Source organism: Sturnira hondurensis, unplaced genomic scaffold (assembly GCF_014824575.4).
Source record: "Sturnira hondurensis isolate 20B ecotype Veracruz unplaced genomic scaffold, ASM1482457v3 Scaffold0014615, whole genome shotgun sequence".
Taxonomy (NCBI): Eukaryota; Metazoa; Chordata; class Mammalia; order Chiroptera; family Phyllostomidae; genus Sturnira; species Sturnira hondurensis.
Window position 1 is genome coordinate 1,781,738 of NW_028087246.1, and position 21,676 is coordinate 1,803,413.

At 56.6% G+C, this 21,676-nt stretch overlaps 1 protein-coding gene across 1 annotated transcript; it reads right to left on the reverse strand.

Moving 5' to 3' along the window:
• Nucleotides 1-2,830: 2,830 nt before the first annotated feature.
• On the reverse strand, nt 2,831-15,327 carry ITM2C (integral membrane protein 2C). The gene is made up of 6 exons (XM_037063556.1): nt 15,097-15,327; nt 8,123-8,263; nt 6,008-6,196; nt 5,079-5,189; nt 4,559-4,709; nt 2,831-4,060 (listed from the first exon to the last, which is right to left on the reverse strand). Exons 1-6 carry the CDS (start codon nt 15,220-15,222, stop codon nt 3,969-3,971), a joined length of 810 nt encoding a protein of 269 aa, XP_036919451.1. The 5' UTR covers nt 15,223-15,327; the 3' UTR covers nt 2,831-3,968.
• Nucleotides 15,328-21,676: the final 6,349 nt, after the last annotated feature.

Sequence of the window (21,676 nt, forward strand, 5' to 3'; positions counted from 1 at the left end):
ATTTTTAAATGTAACACACAAAACTTTAAAAAGATTAGAAGATGATATACGATAATGTTTCTTTAATCTTGGAATAAGAAGGACTTCTGAAACAAGATGCAAAGGCTCTGACCATAAAGAAAGAAAATGGATAAATTCGACTACATTGAAATCAATCATTTCTGCTCATCAGAGAAACCACAAGGAGAGAAGACAAGTCACAAACCTGGGTAAGATATTTGCCCCACGTCACTGACAAAACACATAAAAATCATATACAATATACAACTATAAAGAACTACAAATCAGTAACAAGAAAACGAAGCATCCAACACAGAAAAAGTCCAAAGAACACATATAGACGTTTTATAGAAAAAGGAGTTTGAGGTAATAATGATAGGAAACTAGGCCCTCTTTCCTCAGGAAAATGCAAATTAGACCCCAAACCGAACACCACTTTGCTCTCAATCCACTGGCAAAAAAAATCCCAAGCATTGTTAATATTAAACGATGGCAAGGAGGTGGAGCGAGAATACCTAGGCAACGCACGTGGGGGTGCGTACTGGTCCAGCTCCTTAGAGAAAACAGCCCGGGAGAATTTTATATGTTGGACATTTGCATCCTGTGACCCGGCGGCTCCGTTTCTAGGCGTGTGCAGCTGAGAAGCCTCACACAGGTGCGCCGGAAGCCTCGTAAAAGAAATGCTCACCGAGGCATCGTACTGGCTGAAACTGAAAAAAGAATCCAAGTGTTCACTGTTAGGAGGTTAGATGATGAGCTTGTGTGTTCACGTAATCGACTGACTACACAGTGGTACAGATGAATTAAGTAATGTTATAGGCAACAACATGAATCTTAGGAATATAAGATTAAGGGGGGAAGTTAGAGAATAATACATGACTTTCTATTTCTATAACGTTACAATCCAAGCAAAACTACATTAGAGACCCATAGACATGTGGGAGAATTATAAAGCAAACTGGAGAAAGCCAGCATTGAATTAGCCTGGGTTGGATAATACAAGGAGATTGGCTACTATACGGGAAATCGACATATTTTCATGATTTTCACTGGATCCAAGAATAGGTGTATCTTTGATGACCCTCTTGGGCACAGATGTGGGGGGATGGAAGGGAGAGGCTAGGGTGATATGGGGGTCTCACACCCCTGAGCACTGCATGCTTCTCCCCACATTTAAGTGAAACATCCCTGTCGCTTAAATCAGTGCTGTTTCTGTGACTCGCTTCGACCAAGAATGCAATGAAGTAACGTTCCAGAACTTCGATTGCAGGCCTTAAGAGGCCTGGCAGTTAGGGCTTCCCCTCTCCGAGGTCAGTTGCCAAGCCCTTGGAAGTCCAGGCTAGGTTACTGATGGAGGTGGAGAGTGGAGGGACCGGCCTCAATGCTCCAGCCCAGCCATCTCCCCACTGAATGCAACGCAGGAGAGAGCAGCTCCCCTGTGAGTGTTAGAATCCGTCATGCCCAGAACGCTCACCCTGCAGAATCAGGAGAAATAATAAACTGCTGTTAGGCCATTAAGTTCTGGGGTGGTTTGTTACCTGGCAACAAAGGATGACATGCGTGCAAGGAATTCAGTGCTGTCGGCAGCCTTTTGCTTCCTAAGTCAGCAGGTGGGTCTCCAGACACACATCGGCCATGGAGCTTCGTCACTCACATACCAGTGACTTCCACGTAGTATTTGGTGCACATTGAAGTACATACACCTTTCCTGCAAAAATGTGCCTCCTCCAGTCTTGTTTTGTACTTTCTATGTAGCATGTTTTCGCAATGATCCCTTTGTCATTTCTGTGACCTGCCTGCCTATGTTCTTTCCCTCTATTGGGTTGCTCATTTTTCATGTTAAGAACTTTGCCTATTACATTCTGTGTTTCAGAAACACCTCCCCCAGGTTGTAGCTTATACATTTTTGACGCGGCATTTTGCTGTATATAAATTCTGTTCCTCGTAGTCCAAGTTACTGTTGGATGTCATGCTTAGGAAGGTCTTTCCACCTCCAAGATTACCTTTTAAATCCTCTCACGGCTTCATTTCATACTTATAAACTGATCCACCTAGAGTTTTGTTACAAGGACGTAGCACCCAGGTTAATGTTTATTGAAACAGTTACTCAGTTGTTCCATTAAAAAGAATCCACACGTCCTCCACTAAGCTTCCTTGAATTTAAGTCAACTTGCAGGCTCCCCATCACGTGACCTCTTCCTCCGCTACAATGACCTCTTTAACCATGGAGGTTTGCCCCGCCCAACACCTGAGAGTGCAAATGCTGTCGGCCACTTTGTGACTGTAGTGGGTTTAGACTGATGTCTTTGCAAGACTGAGAACAGGTGTGTCTGCGCTGAGTCCTCACAGGGTTACTGAGCCTGCGACTGGGACCAAAGGTGTGGGCACCTGTCCTCATCCCCGGAGCAGGCCCCAGCCCCACCTCCAGCACCCAGTCGGCCCAGGCTCTGGGTGGGCCTCCCTCTTCCTTCTGTAGAACACGGACCTGCCTCATACCAGACTTCAGTTCCGATTCACCAACACGGCTACTTAAAGCCCAGAAACTGGAGCACATGACACTGTCCTCGTGCTTAAGAATGAGTAGCAGTGATGTCATCTTCCGTGTATCACCCTGGGGGTGGTTTGTAGGTACCTAAAAGCTGCATGATTTTGGGCAAGGTGGGTAAGCTTGTGGAGAGCCCTTTCCTCCCCCCTCACCTGTAAACTGAGTCTGCCTAAGGCCTGCTGGCTTCTCCTCTCTGCTCCCCCACCCCGCACAGCTCAGAGTGCACAGGATGGGGTGCCCCCACCCTGCTTCCCGCCCCCACCTGCCACTGGTAAGTCAAAGCCAGAAGTCAAAGATTTTTATTATTCTACAGATGCTTCTGAAAAGAGATCTAATTGAGAAAATATACAAAGCGTTTCAGAGTTTTGTCTCCAGAGCACCTAGGCCCCCTGGAGGCATCGAAGCCTTCCTCCTCTTCAGGGCTCGGGCTCAGAACGGGTAGCATATCGAATGGTCAGTAAAAACATGCAAAAGTGAGGAGGCAAAGGAAAAAGGGTGCACTCCCTCAAAGCAGAGGAAGCTAAGAACAGAGAGGAGGCAGGGTGTGCAAGTACCAGGCGGCTCTCCTTCCCCTCCGCAGCACGCTCTGAAACCGCTCTCAGCTCGGAGGAAGCAAGGAGCCCCGGCCTGCTCAGCAGGACCTCCACCCATCTCTGGGCAGTGCTGTGCTCAGCCCGATGGGGACAGGGGGACGCGGTTCTCCCGGGTGGGCCCTGTTCCACTGTGGCTGTGGGACTCCACTTGTGCTCCTGGGGGGCCAGCGCTGGGGGCCCTGGCTCCTCCCTCTTTGGTTCCACTCGGAAAACGATTGTGCTTGACGAACCCATCCCCACCTCCAAGCTCCAGCTCCCTCTGGTGGGCTGAAGGCACTGTTTGGAGTCCTGGGAGACCCCCCAGGACCGCCACCTTCCCTTGTGCTCTGAGTGGGTCCCTCCCCAGGCTCACCCCCATCCTCAGCCAGCCCTGGGAATGGGCACACGGGAGGAAGTGTGCCATCCCAAGGAAAACCCTACGGGACTTTCCCAACTGTGCAGACGGTTCCCACCCCACTCCACACCCCTCCCCACACCCTGTCCCCTAGCCCAGGACACCCATGTGCCTGTCCCCTTAATCCAGTCCTTCCCAAGGGCTGCCAGTGCAGCTGTGGGCTGGGCCCTGGAGGAACCAACTTCAAGACAGAGGTCGCCGAAACCACCCTGGGGTGCCCTCTCTGTCCCCCAGGCCCGGATGTCAGCAGAGGTGAGGGCCTCAAGAGGTCTGGGCTCTGGTACAGGCAGGCGGGCAGGGCCGGACAGGGATGGGAGACATGTCACATCTATGGAACAGCATCCAAAGTACAAGCTAAGGGGGGGAGGAGGCAGGGCAGAGAGTGGCAGGAAGAGGAAAGAGGAGAGGCAGGGCGGGACCCGGCGGGGTCGGAGCCTCACGCGGCCCCGCAGATGAGCGTCTCCACCACGAAGGTGTTCTCGAAGTGGCGGATGGCGTTGCAGCTCTTGGCCCCACGCTTGTTGATCCCTGGAGGGGGCAGAGAAACCCCAGTGAGGCCTGTGCCCTGGCCCAGAACGGGCTCAGCCACAAAAGCCAGCAGCCTCAGCGCCTGAGCGGAACCTCAGAGCTGGGGGCGGAAGGACGTCCAGGAAAACAAACCCAGATTCACCCAGAGGCAAGTGCAGCAAGAGGCCGAGAGCCCAGGAGCCGGAGCCAGAAGGCTGGGCTCTGCCTTCCTCCTGCTGTGGGGCTTCAGAGCTGCCAATCAACCTCCCTGCACCCAGTTTCCTCACCTTGAGAAGGGGCAGTGAAAATGAGGACGATGACGATCACCTACACTTTTTAAGGACATAAAGAGTATAGAATGGTGCCTGGCATGCAGCAAGTGCTCAGTTAACATCGGCTGTCATTGCCGCCGAGACCTGAGCTCTCTCAGATCTGAGCTCTCTGACCGAGGGTCTCCAGCTCCGGGTCAGGCACTGCTGGGGCGGCTGTGGTCCGGAGACCGGGGCAGGGGCCACTCACGCCTCCGGGTGGCCCGGCGCCGCAGCCGGTAGGTGTCCTTCCCGTTGCACAGGTGGTGGATGAAGGAGCCCAGGGCCTCCTTGTCGCTGACATGCTCTGTGACCACCATCTCCTCCTGGATGATGTACGTCTGCGGCAGGTAGGTCCCTCTCTGCAAAGGGGGTGGCCACAGCGCCGGTCAGTGCCTGGGGCTCCCTACCCACGGTCTCCAAGAGCTCACTGCCCACTCCCCTTGTCACCACCCTTCTGCTCACTCGGCTGTGTCCCCCCCGACGTTGAGACGCACACATGCTCCTCTCCCTCCTGCAGAGGCCCCACAGCTTGGCCTCCTAATGTCCCCAAGCATATACTGCCATGCCAAGTGCAGACGCCTGCACTGCCCTGAATCCTGCATCCTGTGCGTGTGGGTCTGGCCTCGGACCCTTAGGGCCTCGCCTCTCCCTGCACGGCCACTGGGGCGAGGGCTGGGGCACAGACTAGAGCGTGGGCTGGGGAAGATGCAGTTGAGAGCACCGCTCACCTTCACGTTCATGAGGAGCTCCCAGAAATTGCGAGGAGGCAGCACGATGGTGGTGTTGAGCTCGATGACATAGCACTTGTCCAGGGAGATGTCGTGGTAGGCGGTCAGACCCTGGGAAGAGAAAAGGGTCACGTCAGGCCCTGTGGGTGAGCGCCTGGCCCAGGTGGGGCTGTGAGAGGCCTCTGGCCAGCAAAGGCGGGAGCCCCCACCACCCTGAACACCCGGGTGGCCCTCCCTCCCTCTGCCCCTCTGCTAGCCTGGGTTCCTGGGAAGTTCCACTTACTAGATGACAGACACCAACTGCGAAAGCCCTCTGGTGTCACAAGGGTCCTACTCGCAGGGTTACAGAGCTGAACATGGTAATGTCCCCACTGTGCATTTCATCAAAGCCATGAGGTCTCTCTCTGAGCCCCTCAGTGAGAACCGCCCAGCCCAGGCCTCTTCGTGGCACATACACCCCAATAAAACGTTGACACAGGGGTGCTCCAGTGGAAGGGGGCATGGGCCTGACCTAGGGCAGCCAGCATCCGCAGCTGTCCGGTGGCGAGGAGAAACCCTACGGCCAGTTCCCATTCAGTGACAGCTGCGTACCCCCACAGGTGGGGCAGAAGTTACAGTTGTTTGCACAAAAAATAACACAATAGTTGATGAATAATAACATACGGACCGACTGTGCTTTGTGTTGTCACAACAGTAAACTTACTTTTGCCCCACCCTGTACGACAAAAGCAGTATCTTTAAAGCCTTGACCAAGCTAAACCCTGGCTGTGTCATAGACGCCACTGAGAAAACTCTGCGTGTGGTCCAGGATGTACAACGGAGGGGATTCTCCCTTCACACCTGTTCCTTCTCCCGACTCAGACAGGAGGTGGGTCTCGGGCCCCAGGGCCGCCCTCTCCCCGCCCCTGCCCAGCCCCCGCCTGCCTCACCCGCTGGAAGTCGTGGATGATGTCGGCAGGGTCGCCGCCACCAAACTGGGGCACAGGCACGTTGATGCGCTCGTAGTTGTCTTCGAGGTAGATCTTCACGTCCTCCTCCAGCTCCATGCGAGTGTGGGCCTGGGAGGACAGGGAGTCCTCATAGAAGACGCCGCAGTGGAAGAAGTTGTCTCGGGCCAGCTGAGCAAGGCGGGAGGAGAGAGACAGACAGAGGGTCACACAGCCTGCCCCTCCTAGGGCCTGGGGACGCAGGAAGGGTGGGGCTGCGAGACACATTTCACAGGCAGATAAAATGAGAAATGTGAGGAGTTGGGGAGGGCGAGCTGGCACTGCCACTGCCCAGGGACACCACCTCTCTGGGCCTCAGTCTCCCCATCTGTAAAACGAGGTGCTCCCTCAGGCTTCTTCTGACTTCCGAGTCTGTAAGTCTGTACTTGGGAAATGGGGGGGACCTGTACGGGGAGGACCCAGGGGGACAGACACCTGAAAGGGAGCCTGAGGTGGACAGGAGGGTCCTTAGAGGCAAACACAGGAGCTTGGACAGGACAAGCTGGGCCCCGGGGGTGGGTGGTGGCTCCACCCCCACCACAGGGCACTCACCCTTCTTTCCTGCCCCTGCTGTGGGGCCCTGCAGGCCCTGGGGGAAAGGTGTGGGAGGAGCAGAGAGGCAGCCCCTTGTGATTCCAGCGGGTGTCCAACCTCACACAAGCCCCTCCCACTTTCCCGGGTGAGAAACCTTGACAAACCATGAGAAACCATGTCCCCTGTCTGAGTGGCTAGTGTAATCCCTCCATCAGTAAGGGAAGGGAGGCAGTGTGACTTGACTGAGGCCCAGTGAGTAGCCGGTGCACCAGTACACCCACTTTTGGGGGCTCCCACACTGCTGGCCTGAAATGGGCGGAACCCCCCTTTGTCTCTGTGCAAGTCCCCCGGACCACATGCGAATCCCACGGGCCCCCAGGGCCCAGGGCCAGAGGCTGCTCGGAGGTGCCCCAGCCCCTGGGAACATGGTGTGCGGGGCACCCCGGGTTAGAGTGGGGGCGGGGAACAGAGGGGACCAGAAGCCAGAGTGGGTCGAGGGAAGGGCTGTGGCCACAGGAAAGCGAGAAGCTGGAGCAAGTGGAGAGCAGGCTGAGGGGGAAGGGAGGGCAGGGAGGACAAAAGAAAGGTCAGCAGGCTCCAAGGGGAAAGCCCCGGGGGGTAGAAACTCCTCAGTAATTTCCACTGTGCAAAGACGACCAGGGAGAAGCCCAAAGTGCGAGGGTGAGGGGAGGTCGCCTCGGTCACAAATGGCTGGCAATTCTCAGCCTTTTGACCCCCCTGAGATCCCCTGTTGCACTTACGGCTCTTCTTTTGAGCTACCTTTAATTTAACCACTTTCAGTTCTGAGAACTTGGCGGCTCTGCCTCCCTCCCGGGTCTGGGCTGAGCGTGAGAGCCAGGAGCAGTTCTCTGGGCCCAGCTTCCTGCCCGGACTGGCTGTGTGCACAGAGAGCTGGAGGCGCGGTGCAGCCAGGCCCTCCTTCGCAGGAGGTGGGGGTGAGTCTGTCTGCAAACCCACCCTCTGCCTGTCTCGTTTTATAACCCAGCAACCAAACTCGAAATGGAATCCCTTAAAGGGTGAGGCACAGGCACCAGGTTTGGACTCTAACTGCAGAGTTCTGATGTCCACTGGATCATCCGAGTTTCTGGTGGTAAAGGCCCAGGGTGACGCTGTGGGAAGGGGCTGTGGGCCACACAGGCCCAGCTTCCAACCTTCGCTCACCCACGTGGACTGTGCTGCTGGGAGACTTTCCTGATGACCTCAGGTGTGTCTGCTGAAATGGGTGAGGACCCTCGTCCAGGGTCTGTGCTTGTTAGGGATGCGCCCGAAGTCCTAAGCCCGTGGAGGCCCCAGGGAAGGGGGATGCAGGTGTTCTGAGCTAGCCCAGGCACCCCTCCCACCTGGGGGGACAAGGATCCAGGGCTTCCTGCTGCCCCTCTCACAAACCCCAAATCCCTGGCTCTTGACTGCACCTGCTGCCCTCTCCTGCCAGCGCCCACACTCACTGCGAACGGGCCCACATCCCTCTATGCCTCTCAGAGCGCTCCCCTGGCCCGGCCTCACCTGGGCAAGGAAGAAGTATCTGTAGATGTAGACGGAGGCGAACACCAGGCCCATGAGCAGCACAACCATGCCCATCGACAGGTAGCAGATGCTGCCCACGGAGCCCCCCTTCTTGTGGCGGTGGTAGGGGGGGCGCTCCTCCTGTGGACAGCAGTGCAGGGTCAGCAGGGTGGGGGTCCTGCACCCTGGGACCCTCCCACCCCTTTTCCAATGTGGGACCCCATGCTGCTGGCTGGGAGGGAGCCTTGGGGGCAGGGAGGGAGGGACGGGGGCTTGGGACACCCGGAGCCTGAGGAAGGGATGTCTCAGGCTCACCCCAGGTCCTCCACACACAGAGCCCGAGACCCCCCATGAAACCACATAAAATGACCCACGGGGGCTCAGCAGGTGCACCTGGAGTTCTCTGAACCATGAGGCCCCTTCACGAGAGTAGCTGTGACCACGGTCTAATCTTTCAAACATAGAAGGAGGCACAGATGTGGCCTTAGTGACTGGGCCAGGCCTAGCCATCCACAGGAATTGGGGTGCTCTGGGCAGTGGGGAGTCAAGACTGGGGTGACAAGATCCACCTTAAGTCTGGAGCCCGCAGGGCTCCAGGAGGCCCATAGGGCCTGGGACCTGAGACCCACGCCACGCAGAGCGCAGCATCCCGGGACAGCAACGGCCTCATTCAGGCCCCACCGGCAGCGCAGGGCAGGCTGTCAGAAGCGGAGCCTGCAAGGTCAGGTATGGAGGTTTCCGGAAGCCAGGGCTCCCGTGCCAGGAGGGAGACGTGGCTGTGGCAGCAGCAGTGGCCGCCAGGGAGGCCAGGGCAGGAGGCCCCTGGTGAACCCCTAGTGGGGGCCGGGGCGGCACTCGGGCAAGGAGCTGTGGGACGACCCGGAAGAGGCAAACCGACCTGACCCTAACCCTGCTCCAGGCCACGGGCGTGCGGGTGGGGGATGAAGGGACATGGCTTTACTGGGACTGGGGGGGCCCAGTGACCCATCTCTCAACCAGCTGTGTGACCTCAGTCACCTCCTATCTTTACACCTGTCCTCCTTACCACCCTGCCCGAACCCAGGCACCATCCAACCCTCCTCCCAGGGGTCCAGAGACTGCCAGGGTGAGGCAGAGGCGGCGCCAAGGACCCCCATCCTCCCGTCCCCTCGGAACTGGGCCAGTGTGGGGGAGGAGTGGGAGCTGCAGCCCAGAGCCCAGGCCTTTCCTCCCTTCGTCCTGCGCAGGTGGCAGGAGGCTGGGGACACGGTTCAGGTCCAAGTTACGCAGGACAGACCCATCTCAGCACAGGAGATCCAGTCTGGCAGGGATGGGGCTCACGCCTGCCGTGTCCCTCAGGTCCCCCCAAACTCGGCCCCTGGCTCAGCACACATGGGGGGATGTGGCCTGGGCCTCAGAGGGGGGTCTCATCAGAGGGGCTGATGTCTCCCTGCCTGGGGATGGCAGTAAGGGCCTTGAGGACGCTCCCACTCCCTGGGCACATCCCTCACCAGGCCACCGCAGCCATGGGGTGTGCCACAGAGTGGAGAGGTACCCCTGCGCTTCCTGCCCCCGCCCTGTTGGTGTTGCAAGGAGCTCCCCTGGTCGGAGACAGAGGTCAGACCCAGAGGTCAGACCCACTGCAGGCCTGGGGTTGCCCCCTACCCTGGCCCTGCAGCGGGGATCCTGGGATTAAGGCCTGAGAAGCAAGAAGCAAGTTTGTGAAGCCACCCCTGATGGCATCTTCTTGGCACCCTGGGGTTCCCCGAAGGCACTGACCTCGGCCACAGCACACTTGGTCGCTGCCCACAAGGCCCTGTGCGAGGGCTCCCACTTCCCAGTGGGCTCCCAGGAGCGGGGCAGGTGGGCGGCTCCAGAGCCAAGCTCTGCCAGCCGCTCACAAGGAACAAGCCACCGCAGGGGGCTCCAGCGGTTGGGAGCAGGTCCTAAGGCAGGCTGATCCACCCAGACAGCAGGCCAGGCCGCTGGTGCCAGCTGTGAGCCCTGGACTTCTGGAACCACATCTGCATTTAGTGGGGCAGTGGGGCTGTGGGACCCAGTGTTGAGAAGGGCCCCAGGCCCCACAGGGGCTGGATCCAGCATCGGGCTAGCTGCAGCTGCCCCTCCCCCTCCAGGGCTCGGATCTCCCGTGAAATGTGAACAGGCCAGGCCGCCTCCTCACAGAGTTTTGTCCTGAAGAGGACTTTGGGGGGATTATAGGAGACAAAAGAACCTGAAAACTCTTGGTGAAGCATAGAGTGCTAGATAAAAACAGCTGATCTTTATCAGCCAAATTCTTCCTTTTTAGGGCCACCAACCACCAGGGCAGCTGTTGGTGGAGGCTATGTGTGTGCGTATATGGGGGGGTTGTCAGGCTCACGTGCTTCCCTGCAGGAAAACCGGAGCAGCAAGCTTGCTTAAGAAACCAGCAGCACAGTCCCTGCCCTGGGCTATGAGGGCCTGGCCCACAAAGCGCACCATCAAGGCGAGGCCCAACAGAGCCGCCTTTCTGCTTCTGGCTGGGTCAGGTGTTTCCAAGGAGAGGGAGGTGGGGAGAGGTGCTCGGAGAGGACAGAGGACAGAGGAGGGGGGCTTATGCGGCTTCACCGCCCATGGCGGGTGGCTGAGGAGGACTCATCCTTCAGCCAGCACCCCTGACTCAGCCCTGTGCCCTCCATGTCCCTCCTGTGGGGGTCACTTTGAAGGTTGGGGATCCCTCACCTTCCCTGGATGTGCGGTGGACAAATACCTCTGTTGGCACCTGCCGGTGCACACCTGGGGTCCACGCTCTGCTCTGCTCCCCACCCCACCCTTCTCCAGCCTGCAGGGGCCAAACCCACGGAAGCATCATGGCCGAGCATCGGTTGGAAGAAAAGCGGAACCAGAGGCTGTCACGGGGCAGAGGGGAAACCACTGACATCCCCGATTCCTGACGAAAAGAGCCCACACGGGTCGGGGGGAGGCGCGGCGGGGGAGGTGGGGATGAGTCCTGCCCCAACCCTGTAACTGCTTCTCAGGCTCCACACGACACAGGCGAGACCAAGGCTCCAACTCCGGAGCCCTGGCCTGTTCTTCACGGACCTCTCACACTGGGCACTAGCAACGGGACAGAGACCCTGGGGAGTGCCATCAGCCTGGGCCACAACCTGGAGCCTTGCCCTTGGGATCCCTGGTTGCCTAGCTCATTCAGCAAGACAGCCAGGGCCTGCTTCTGGAAGCCCCCAAGCTGCTTCCTCAGTCACACTGGAGACCCAGGAAAACACAGTCCCCCACACGTGAAGCCATTACCCACAGCCAGGCATTTGGGGGCTTCTATTTAGAACGTAGGAAAATACTGCATACTGTTTCCATGGCAACTGGGCTTTCTGAGCAAAGTGCCTGGCTGTGTACTCTTGTGGGGCACGTGAGCCAGCCCTGTGGGGGCCCATGAGAGGGGCCTGGGCCTCCGCCCGCTGGCTTCCCGCAGCCCCACAGTGGTGCTCATTAACTGACTTAGCAAAGCCAGGGCTGCAACAGTCGGGGAACCTGGCCAAATGGAGCAGAAACTCAGCAGACCCTCGCAGCGCCCCAGCTGCGCCCCAGCTGCACCCCCTCGGTGGCAATGTCCAAATGAACAGCAAGCCGCTTAAGCTACGGCTGCGGCTGCAGGAGGGCATCAGGGTCCCAGACTGTGCTCACTGTGGGCCGGGACCCATGGCTCCCCAGCCTCTTTCTTTCCTAGACTGCAGATCACAGAGACAAGGGTGCCAGTGTGTGTGTGTTGGTGTTCGCCTATGCGTGAGAGAGAAAAGGCCTGAGAGGGTGTGGGGAGAACAGGCAGCTACCCTCAGCCCCAACCCCCCAACCCCCCTGCAGCACGCAGATCTCTGTTCAGATGTACAGACATTGCTGGGGTACATGTCTACAGGGCTCCTGACTTTGCTAACACTGGAACCCCATTTCAAATTTGTATTAGTGGAACCCCATTTCCTGTCATGTGGCCCAGCAGCACCCAGGTGCAGGCGGGCAAGGAGAAGGGTGGGCGCCCCCCCCCCCCCCCCAGGGCACTCCGGCACAGCCCTCTGCTCTGCTTGCCTGGTCTGGGTGGATTCTCTCTTCCATTCTGCTCTATCAAGGGGAGGTTCCAGGGACGAGGCTGCTGGGGGAGCTCTCCTGGGGCAGAGGCCCTGTGATTTCATCATAAACATTTTTCTTTTTCTTTTTTTGTCACTAAGAAAGACTTGTTCTCCCTGGCACTGTGCACACAGCCTCGAACATGCCAGGCCAGGCTGGGAGGAATAGAAAAGAAAGCAGAAACGCTGTAGCTGACAAAGCCCCTCTGGGAAGGCCCCAGGCAGGCCAGGAGTAGGACAGCCCCAAGTCCCCACGCTGCTGGGCGGCCAGCCCGGCTGAGGACTGCCTTGTCAAGAAGGTCCTTTCATCCCAGCCCTCAGGGCCTGTGGGTATTGGAGCAAGCAAGGGGCAGGAGGACTCCAAGTCTGGCTACATCCACCCTTCTGGCTGGCACGGACCCTCCCTCAACCTCGTGGGAGACCCAGCTCCCCCCTGCCAGGGGCCCGAGGCCAGGGCACAGAAGGTGAAATCTGATTCTCAGGTATGCAGGCTGGGGAGGGAGTGACACAGGGGCCATTAATCAAAGGCAGAAGCCAAAGCGAAAATTACAGCACGGAGATGAGATGACGCATTGACCATGCTGCTTTCCTCCTGCAGCCCCCAAGCTGGGTCGAGTCCCTACAGGCCCACTCCTGAGCGTGTATCTATGGGTGGACACAGGCAGATTGGGGGAGAGGGGACGGGGCCGAGAGGGGCAGGGCTGGCCAAGTTCACTAACATACACACTCTCCTGAAGGTGTCAGATTTCAATCCTCCTCCAGGGCCCCCATGGCTCCCTCTCACCAGTTAAGAATAACGTGGCCAGAAGGTGCCAAGAGGGTGTGCTTCCTTCCCATCAGCGCAAGATTCTCATTATCTCAGAGGCAAACACCATGTGGGGAGAGTGGGCAGCTGGAGGCCCAGCTGGGCTCCCAACCCCCACCCCTTCCCGGCCCACTGAGGTACTTCCTTCCAGTAGCAGGTCCCGAGACAAAAATCCTCCTTGTGTTTTGGTTTCCGTTCAGAGGCAGGGGCAGCCTGCTGTCAGGGTGCTGCTGCTGCTGCTGTGGCCTCTGGGGCCCTGTGCCTGCACGCAGGTGGGCATCTTAGCGCAGTGGCCAGAGGGTGGCTCGCCTCGCCACTGAGAGGCATTTGCAAACTCATCTGTTCCTCCAACGGTCCCTCCTCGGCTCTGAATCTTATTGCTGAGTCCAGTTCAGGAACCAGGAAGGAGTCTAGAGTCACCCCCAGCAGGAAGAGACCTCCTAATAGGCTTTCCTCTGCGTCCCCACCGAAGTGGTACAAAACCCAAACGCCTAGTCTTGATGAAGCAGCTCCAAGGACCTCCCAACCGGCCTGCCCATCCCACAGGCCTCCCCTTCAGGCCCCCCACCCCACCCCGTACATGGCTGACGCTCTATCCTTGGCTGCATCTGCAAATGCTGGCGCCGGCTCTGCTCACGCCATAGACACAGGACGTGGGAAATGTGCCCACTGGCCAGGCGAGGTCACAAGAGGCTCTCAGAAGTGAACTTCTCCCAAGACCCCGATTTCGGCAGAGCCAAGATGGAACACCCAAGGCCCTGGCGAGTCCTCTCAGGCCTCAAGAATGCTGCCTTGGGCCCCCCATCCCTGCCTCTCCAAGACTGAGCAGGGGGGGGGGGCTGGGGGGCGGGGGGGGGGGGGAAGGAGGCTTGAGAAGAGTCCCTTGGAAACTTTTAAAGCTGCAGACCAGTCTTTAAATATGGAGTGCCCCTCCCCATCCAAGCATCAGATAAAGATGGAGCTGCTCTGGTGGGGGCTCACAGCAACCCCCAACCCAGCCCAGGCAGTCGCTGATGCTGCGGTGACCACAGCAGGGCAGGGGAGGTCACCCAGGCTCTTCACATGACGCACTCAGGATACGACGCCAGTGTCTTAGGCCCCTCTCCAGAGCCCCCTCTTGCAAGGCACTGGTATTCCCCTGCAGGTCCTATCATGGGGGGGTGGGGCGAGGTTTATCTGAGCCATAACTTCCGGAAGGGTCTTGGCGCTGAGGAGGAGTCCTCAGAAGCCAGCCCCAGGGAGAGGGAGGGAGTGGACAAAGATTTTTCTTCGATGTCCCGTCTCGATGGGGGCCGGGGGACCTTGGTGCTCCCGAAGACTGTTGTGGGCGACATTGCACAGACATGTTTGCGCGGACACTAGAAAGCCTGGCTGGCAACTCCTCCCCCCATCGCCTCCCTGCCTGCGCCACGCGTCCTGTCCCTTCCTGTCCCCTCCAGGCCCTTCCCTGGTCAGACTTCACACCGCTCAGTTTTCCACGGCGGAAATGCCTTCTCTCCCCAGGCGCCTGGTGCGGGGGGAGGGGGCGCCAGAGGAGCCGTGTGCACCCAGGCCGTCCCGCACAAAGCGCGCCCAGGGTGCAGGAGGGCACCCGCGCACTGGGGGAGTCTCCCCGCGGATGGAGGGGGCAGCCTGAGCGAGGAGGAGAGGAAGGAAGAGGGAGGGGACACGGAGTGGGTGAAATCCGGGCACCCAGCCTCGAAACCCCGAACCTGGAACCTGGAACCCCGAACCCCGGACGTATGGCCAGGAGGGTTCTGGTTTATTTCCACTTTGTCTTTCACCACTTTCTGACCCTCCAGTGCAGGTACAGAGCAGCAGCGCACCCTCGGCCCCAGGCAGCCCCCTGTTTGGGATGAAATCAGTAGTCCTCCTCCCAACGTTGGCACCAACCCCCCGGCCCCCCCCCTTCCCCGCCCTTCCCCATCCATCACGACCCACCGCCCCACTTTGGAGAAACTACGTTCAACCTTCCTCCCATCCCCCACCTGGGGACTCGACTCTCTGCCCCTCCCCCTTGACTGGAACCAGACACAACCCCCCACCACCAATGTTCCTCGAACTTCTGCCCCTCTCACCCGAGCCGGGGTCAGCAGAATCTCAGCGGCCGGGCCGGGCGCCGGGGCCGCTGTCGCGGCAGAAGCCTTGTCGGCCTTGTCGCCCTTTATGCCGGCCACGGCGGGCTGGAAGCTGATCTTCACCATGGCTGCTCCGGGCCGCGGGTCCGCCCTGCAGGCTCTGCTGGTGCAGCCTCAGCTGGTGCCGCCTCTCCGTGCAGCCGCGCTCCGCACTCTGCAGGCACCGGAAGTTTGGATCCCGCTCGCGTCCCTTTCTCTAACCCCACCTCCAGCCCCCACGCCACCGCCCCCAACAGGGGGGTGCCTTGGCGCCCGCTGCGCCTGCGCCCCCTTCCCGCCCGCTGGGTGAGCAGTGACCCCTGCCGGGCGTGGGGCTTCAACCTGGGGAGGACTGAGGTTCACTCATTTACTCATTCACCCACTCCATCATCCATCCAGGCATGGACTCAGCCCTCTTCCAAGTTATATCCCTTTCAGCTCCCTCTCCAAGACCAGAGTCCCCAGAACGCAGTCTGTTAAAACTGTATTTGGTAGGCAAACGCAAGTTCTAGACGAGTTCCCAGGCTGACTCCCCGCCCCACGCCACTTCGCACACTCCTCTTGGGACACTCAGAGCCTCCACTGTACGGACTCCCAGCTCCCTGCTCTGGTTTCTCCCTGGTCCCCGGCCCTGGGAGGAGGCTGCAAGGCCAGGCAACTGCTTACTTGCATCCTGCATCTTGCATTCATCCACACCTCCTGTCCTTCTTCCTTCATTCTTCATCTCCGAAAAACCCGGCTGAGGGTCCCTGAGATGCGTGCAGAGGAGGCCGGGAGTAGAGGAATCAAGGCAGCCTGCCAAGTGTGGTGGGAGGAGCCACAGGGCAGCTGTCCTTAAGCTTGGTTTCCAGTTGAAACTCTGCTCCTGCAAAGCACCAAGGATATTGGGCCTTCTTATGTATCTCTTGGCACCAAAGGCTGGGGTCAAATGCCCTGGTTCAGGCTGGCCTGGGGACAATGCCCAGCAAACCACACACAGCCTTGGGCTGAACACTCTGGCTGTGTGGTTGGAAAGGCAGAGGAGCCTGAGAGCTGTTTGAGGACAGCCCAGCCCTCCACTGACAGCTCCTGCCGAGGTGTCTGGGTTGGCTGCCTTGAGCCCCGGGTGCAAACTCGAAGTCCCGACATCCTAGCTCAGGTCTTAGATGAACCTGAGATGCAGCCTTGAGGATGGGCAAATCCAGAAGGAAGAAGCTGTGAAGGCCACTGGCCTGGGGCATGGGGAAGAGAGTGGGGGGATAGAAGAAGAAGATTTGGAGGAGGCCAAGAGGAATGTGGTGTGGATGAGGACCAGAGAGGAGGTGCTGTTGACCTCTGGGGTGAATCTTGATTGGGGAGAAGCAAAGCTCCCAGCCCTCGGTTAGATTTCCACCTCCAACACTTACTCCTGTGCTGAGAATTGGTTTCCTAAGTGACCCTATGTGCCAAGCATGTGGCAGAAAGCCCAAGACCCAGCAACCAAGGGCCTGAGTGCGTTTATCCCTCCATCTGCCAAATTCTCTCCCGTATGTCATCTCCTCCCATTTTCGTTCCAGCCCCCAGACCTTCCCATGACCTTGTGCCAGAAACAAGGAGGACCAAACCCGAGTCGTCACCGAGCCAGCGAGGGGCAGATCGCTGGCGGGCAAGGCAGGGCCATCTGCCTGCAGCACCCGTGTTCCTGAAGTTGACACACGGACCTGCCTTCTCCGGGAGGCCTTCCCTGAACCCTCGGGTCTGGATTAAGACCCCTACCCTGTGCACCCTAGGCACCGTGTGCGCCTTTCCTTAGCCTTGGCCTTGGGCCCCCGCACCAGCCAAGGGCCAGGCCTACCGCAGTGATTCCTAAACTTCCTGGTCTCAGGACCTCAAAGAGCTCTGATTTATGAGGTATGTCTAGCAACATTGACTAAGTAGAAATAAAACTCAGAAAAACTTAAAACACAAGAGAACGCCTATTTCATTAGCTGTCAAAGGAATGTCACCGTAGGTCATGCCGCTTCTAGAAAATTCCACTAATGAGAGAAAAAGAGTGAAAATGGAAATAATATCTTAGTGTTATTGCAAAAATGGGTCTGACCTTGCAGACTTCCAAGGCGAGCCTTGGGACTCCTGGGGCTTCCGGCCCACACGGGACTGCTGCGCTGGTCGATGCTCAAGGATCCAGCGTGCGGATTCCGTGACGCACAGCTTTTCGTATCTTAGCATCTCTGAACTCAAGAGTCTTTTACGATTAAAATTAGGAGTGATCTCCCCCCCTATACCTAAAGCAACCGTGTGTCTTATTTACAAAACACAGTCTTGGAGCTGGTGGGACACAGGGTCGCCAGTCAATAGCCCACGGGGTCCTGAGGCTGCGTGAGGTGAACACCACACACTCAGTTTTGTGGGTTCAGGTAAGAAGAATCACACAAGGTTCTTCTGGGAGGAGCAGCCAAGGCCCCATGGAAGATGCCAGATCTAGGCAGGAGCTGGAAAGATAGGGTGTGGATGGGTGACGGGGACATGGGAAGCACACTGGGTGGGGGAGGAGCAAGCTGGGCTGGGTGGCCTTGTCCGGCATTTCAGCCGCAGCCAGTCCGTGTCCTCTGTCCTTTTACCCAAGTGATGAGCGCCTCCTGCTCATCTCTTTAGTCCCAGGGCCTGCTCAGGTGCCGCTGGGGAAGGCGACACCATCGTGCCCTTGGGAACCAGCGGGCCACCTCCTCCACTGGTCAGCCTATGCGAATGGTGGCCTTTGGAGCTAAGCAATGAGTGAGTGTGGCTTTGTTCTCAAAGTCATCCTCAAAGTGAGGACCCTGACCAGCAGCATGCCAGCACCCGGGGACTCGAGAGGAAGACAGACGACCTTATTGGTGAACTTGGGGAAGGCTCTGCTTTTTGACAAGTCCTCGGGGTTCTGCTGCGCACTCAAGTTCGAGGACTACTGCTCTCTCCGCTCCATCCACACTCCTGCTGCCTTCCTGTCCTCTCCAGACGGCCTGCTCCTCAGCAGCAGAGTGCCCCGCTTTCCTCGCAGAGAGTCTGGAAGCCATCCTGTGAGAACCCCCTCATGCCGGAGGCAGAGCTGCCCGCACCAGCAGCTGCCCTTGTGGCCATGGTGGTCCCTCCTGGCCCCTCAGTTTGGAGAAGACATCTTTGGTCTTTGCTTTTCTCTCAGACCCATCCTACCTTCTTGGTGAAGATGCCACCTCCCCCATCATCTCAGATACCTGAAGGCCTGGGTCATCCCCCACCCCCAACCCAGCATGGCGCTCTGCTTGTGCATCAGGTCCCCCTTCCCATCAGCTGTAAAACATGCTTGTATTAACCTTGGAAGAAAACAAAACACTTCCTTTGCTCCCTGTCCCCTGCACTTGTTACCCACCAGATTTCTCTCATTTTCTTCTTGGCCAAACTTCTAGAAAATGCGGTCTCCATGTTCCCATTCCTACCCATATTTGTCCTAGCTGGATCTGGCTTCTGTCCGCACTGCCCCCTGCTTCTTCCTCCTCATCTTACTTGGGGTGCCTTTGGGCTGCTGGGCCACACCCTCTCCCGCGACTCCTCCCCCTCCCCCTCCCCATTAACCAAGATGAGGAGGGGATTGGCCCCAGTGGGAAGGTCTCCTGGAATCCACCCTGCCCCCACCACAGCCATTCATTTTAAAAGCCAAGCCCCAGATGTGAACTTTTGCATGTGTTCACCTTTCTCCAAACTGCGTAGTTGAGGACTGTTCTCAGAGGATGTCTGTCTATTACAATGCACAGCATTGGTGCTTTGGGACTTGCAGTTATAACTGAGCCTTGGGGGAGTCAGTGTGGGGGGGGGTGTGCTGGAAACTCAACGCCCTCAGACAAGGGTGGAGCCACTGCCCTCAGAGCCCAGTCCACTCCCCAGAACTCAGCTTGCCTTGTGCCTTCAAGTCTGCCCCCCTCTGACCAGCCTCTCCTCGTTTCCTTGGTCCACTAGCCTGTGGCCACCACCCCCCAACTCTCTGTTTCTATGAGTTCGACCACTTGGGATCCCACCTAGAAATGGGGTGATACGGTTGTCTTTCTTTGTCTGGTTGCTTTCACTCAGGAAGATGTCCTCCAGGTTCATCCATGTTGTCACAAATGGCAGGGTTTTGTCCTTTTTTATGACTAAGTAAGTGCGTACCCCACTGTGTGCACACACTCCTCTGTCAATAGGGCATAGGCTGCTCCCACAGCGTGGCCGCTGTGGACAATGTCGCAGCGATCGTGGGACTGCCCCCGTCTTTTCAAGACACGGACTTCATTTGCTTTGCACACGGTGTGCCCAGGAGTGGGATTGCTGGGCCCCCCGGGGGTTCTTTCTTTAGAACATTTGGGGAACTCCCTTGCTGTGTCCCATGATGGCTGTACCTGAAAACTGTAGTGAAGAGATTGAAGAGACAGTTCCTCTGAAAAATCAGGAGAAAGAGGCAAATTGTGGAACATCTAATCAATAAGAGAGAAAATATTAATAGGAGAAAGAAGATGTACATATACATAAGGTGGATATTACAAATTATGATGTAGTATATACAGTCATATCTAGTACACACAAATATTCCAAAGTGGATGGTTTTATGGAAAAGTATAAATGGCCAAAATGGACTCAAGAAGAAACAGAAAATCATAATGCCCTGTAATCAAGGAAGTTACTGAAAGAAGTTCTCACGCAATTACCTCAAACAATGGCTCTGAATGGCCGGACCACTTAACTGGGAAGTTCTTTCAGACGAAAAGGACAGCTTGTCCTATTGACGTTTCAGTTCACTTTAGGCATAGACTGTGTATTCTGACACGAAAACCTGACAAATGAGAGAAACATAATAATGTTAGTCATGAACAGAGATACAGAAATTCAATGGTACATTAGAAGAACAGTGAAGTGCCAGCAAGTAGAACTTCTAGGAATAAAGACACAGATTTCAGGTTTGAAAATCTATTGGGGGAGAAATTGCTTGGCAAAATAATGCTTAATAGTAATAGCTATTCAAACTTGAAAAGAATAAAGAAAATAGAATATTATGAGAATGCCCACGAAAAACACTAAAATACTCTGTTATATTTCCTCCAATATTTTTTACTGTATATATGAATTATGTGTGTTGTGTTCCTCACATTTTGCAATGTGTGCCAGGACTTGGGTTGGCGGGGTTGGTGGGTGCTACTGGCCTCTAGTGGTCAGAAGCCAGAACTGCTGCTGCTGAACACCCTCCAGTGCATATAGGGCAGTACCCATGACAAAGAACTGTCCAGTCTAAAATGTCAATTGTGTTGAGGTTGAGAAACCCTGATTAACAGCCTGTTTTTCTCCTCTTTAATTTCCGCATTTTATCATGTGCTAGGCAGGCAGAATGCCTCTTCCCACCACTCCCCCCAGATATACATGCCCTAATCTTTGGGATCTGTGAATTCGTAATCTTGTACGGTGAAAGGAACTTTACAGAAAGTATTAAGCTTATGAACCTTAAAATTAGGGAGATTAGGGAGATTGTTCTGGATTGTTCTGGATTGTCTGAGTGCTCCCAGGATCCCCTAAAAGCAGAGAAGCTTCTCTGCCTGGAGGGAGAGAAATGTGGCAGAGAATTCTGAGAGGTATCGTTTGTGGGCGTGTGGATAGGGGACGGGCACTGTGACAAGGCACCCCCGGCCCTTGACGCGCTGAGACGTTCCAAAGCTGACGCCAAGAAAACGGAGACCTCAGTCCTACCACCACACACCTGAATTCTGCCAAAAACTTGAGGGAGCCTGGAGTGCACTGCCCCACGCCCCACCCAGAGCCTCTAGGTTAGGAGCTCATGCCGGCCATCTTGTTTTTCACCTTGTGAGACCAGCAGCAGGGACCTCCTGCACTGTTGACTTACAGAACTCCGAGGTAAGGAACTCCTGTTGCCACTAAAACAATACGTTACCGCAGCAATATAAATCGAATTCACCTGGCACAATTAAAAATTCTCTCATATTCGTGGGCATCCTTGTCACCTCTCTGTCGTACACCCCACACCGAATCCACCAGCAAGTCCCCTGAGCTCTGTCTCCGAAGTCTATTCAGACTGGACCACTGTCCCCACGTTGGTCCACGTCATCCTCTCACCTGGACCGTGTCAGGTGGTCTTCCACCTGGACCTTTGAACGGTGGTCTCTCCAAACCCCGCAAAGTCGGTGTTCCCTGCAGCCGCCAGGGGGTGAACTTGAAACCACAATCAGACCATGCCCTGCCTCTGCCTAAAACCTGCTGATTTCCCAGTTCTTCAGAATAAACCCCACAGGGGTGAAGTTCATTCACAGTAAGGCCTGGCCAGGGGCCTCCAGATCCTACCCCATCAGGCCTGCCTGTATCCTTTCCCAGTGTTTCTATTTGTGTGTCTATCTCCACAAAAACAGAGAAGAGCTTTTGTCCCTTAAGAAGATTAGCTTTGTGCATCAGAACTCACTAGTATCTTTCCATTTTGACACCTACCTTTTTTTTTATTGCATCCATGGACAGTTTTCATACATAAGGGCTTCAAATTTTCCACTATAATTTCTTCTGTGCCTGTACACTTAGACTCTCTCTTCTTTAAACTTAT

What these genes read in the sequence shown, in the direction of transcription:
- ITM2C (XM_037063556.1), bottom strand. Translation starts at nt 15,222, where the DNA reads ATGGTGAAGATCAGCTTCCAGCCCGCCGTGGCCGGCATAAAGGGCGAC. An exon ending in TCATCCACGACTTCCAGCGG is followed by an intron (nt 5,190 to 6,007) that starts GTGAGGCAGGCG and finishes TTCTCTTCCCAG; the next exon opens with GGTCTGACCGCCTACCACGA. An exon ending in AGCTCCTCATGAACGTGAAG is followed by an intron (nt 4,710 to 5,078) that starts GTGAGCGGTGCT and finishes CCCCCTTTGCAG; the next exon opens with AGAGGGACCTACCTGCCGCA.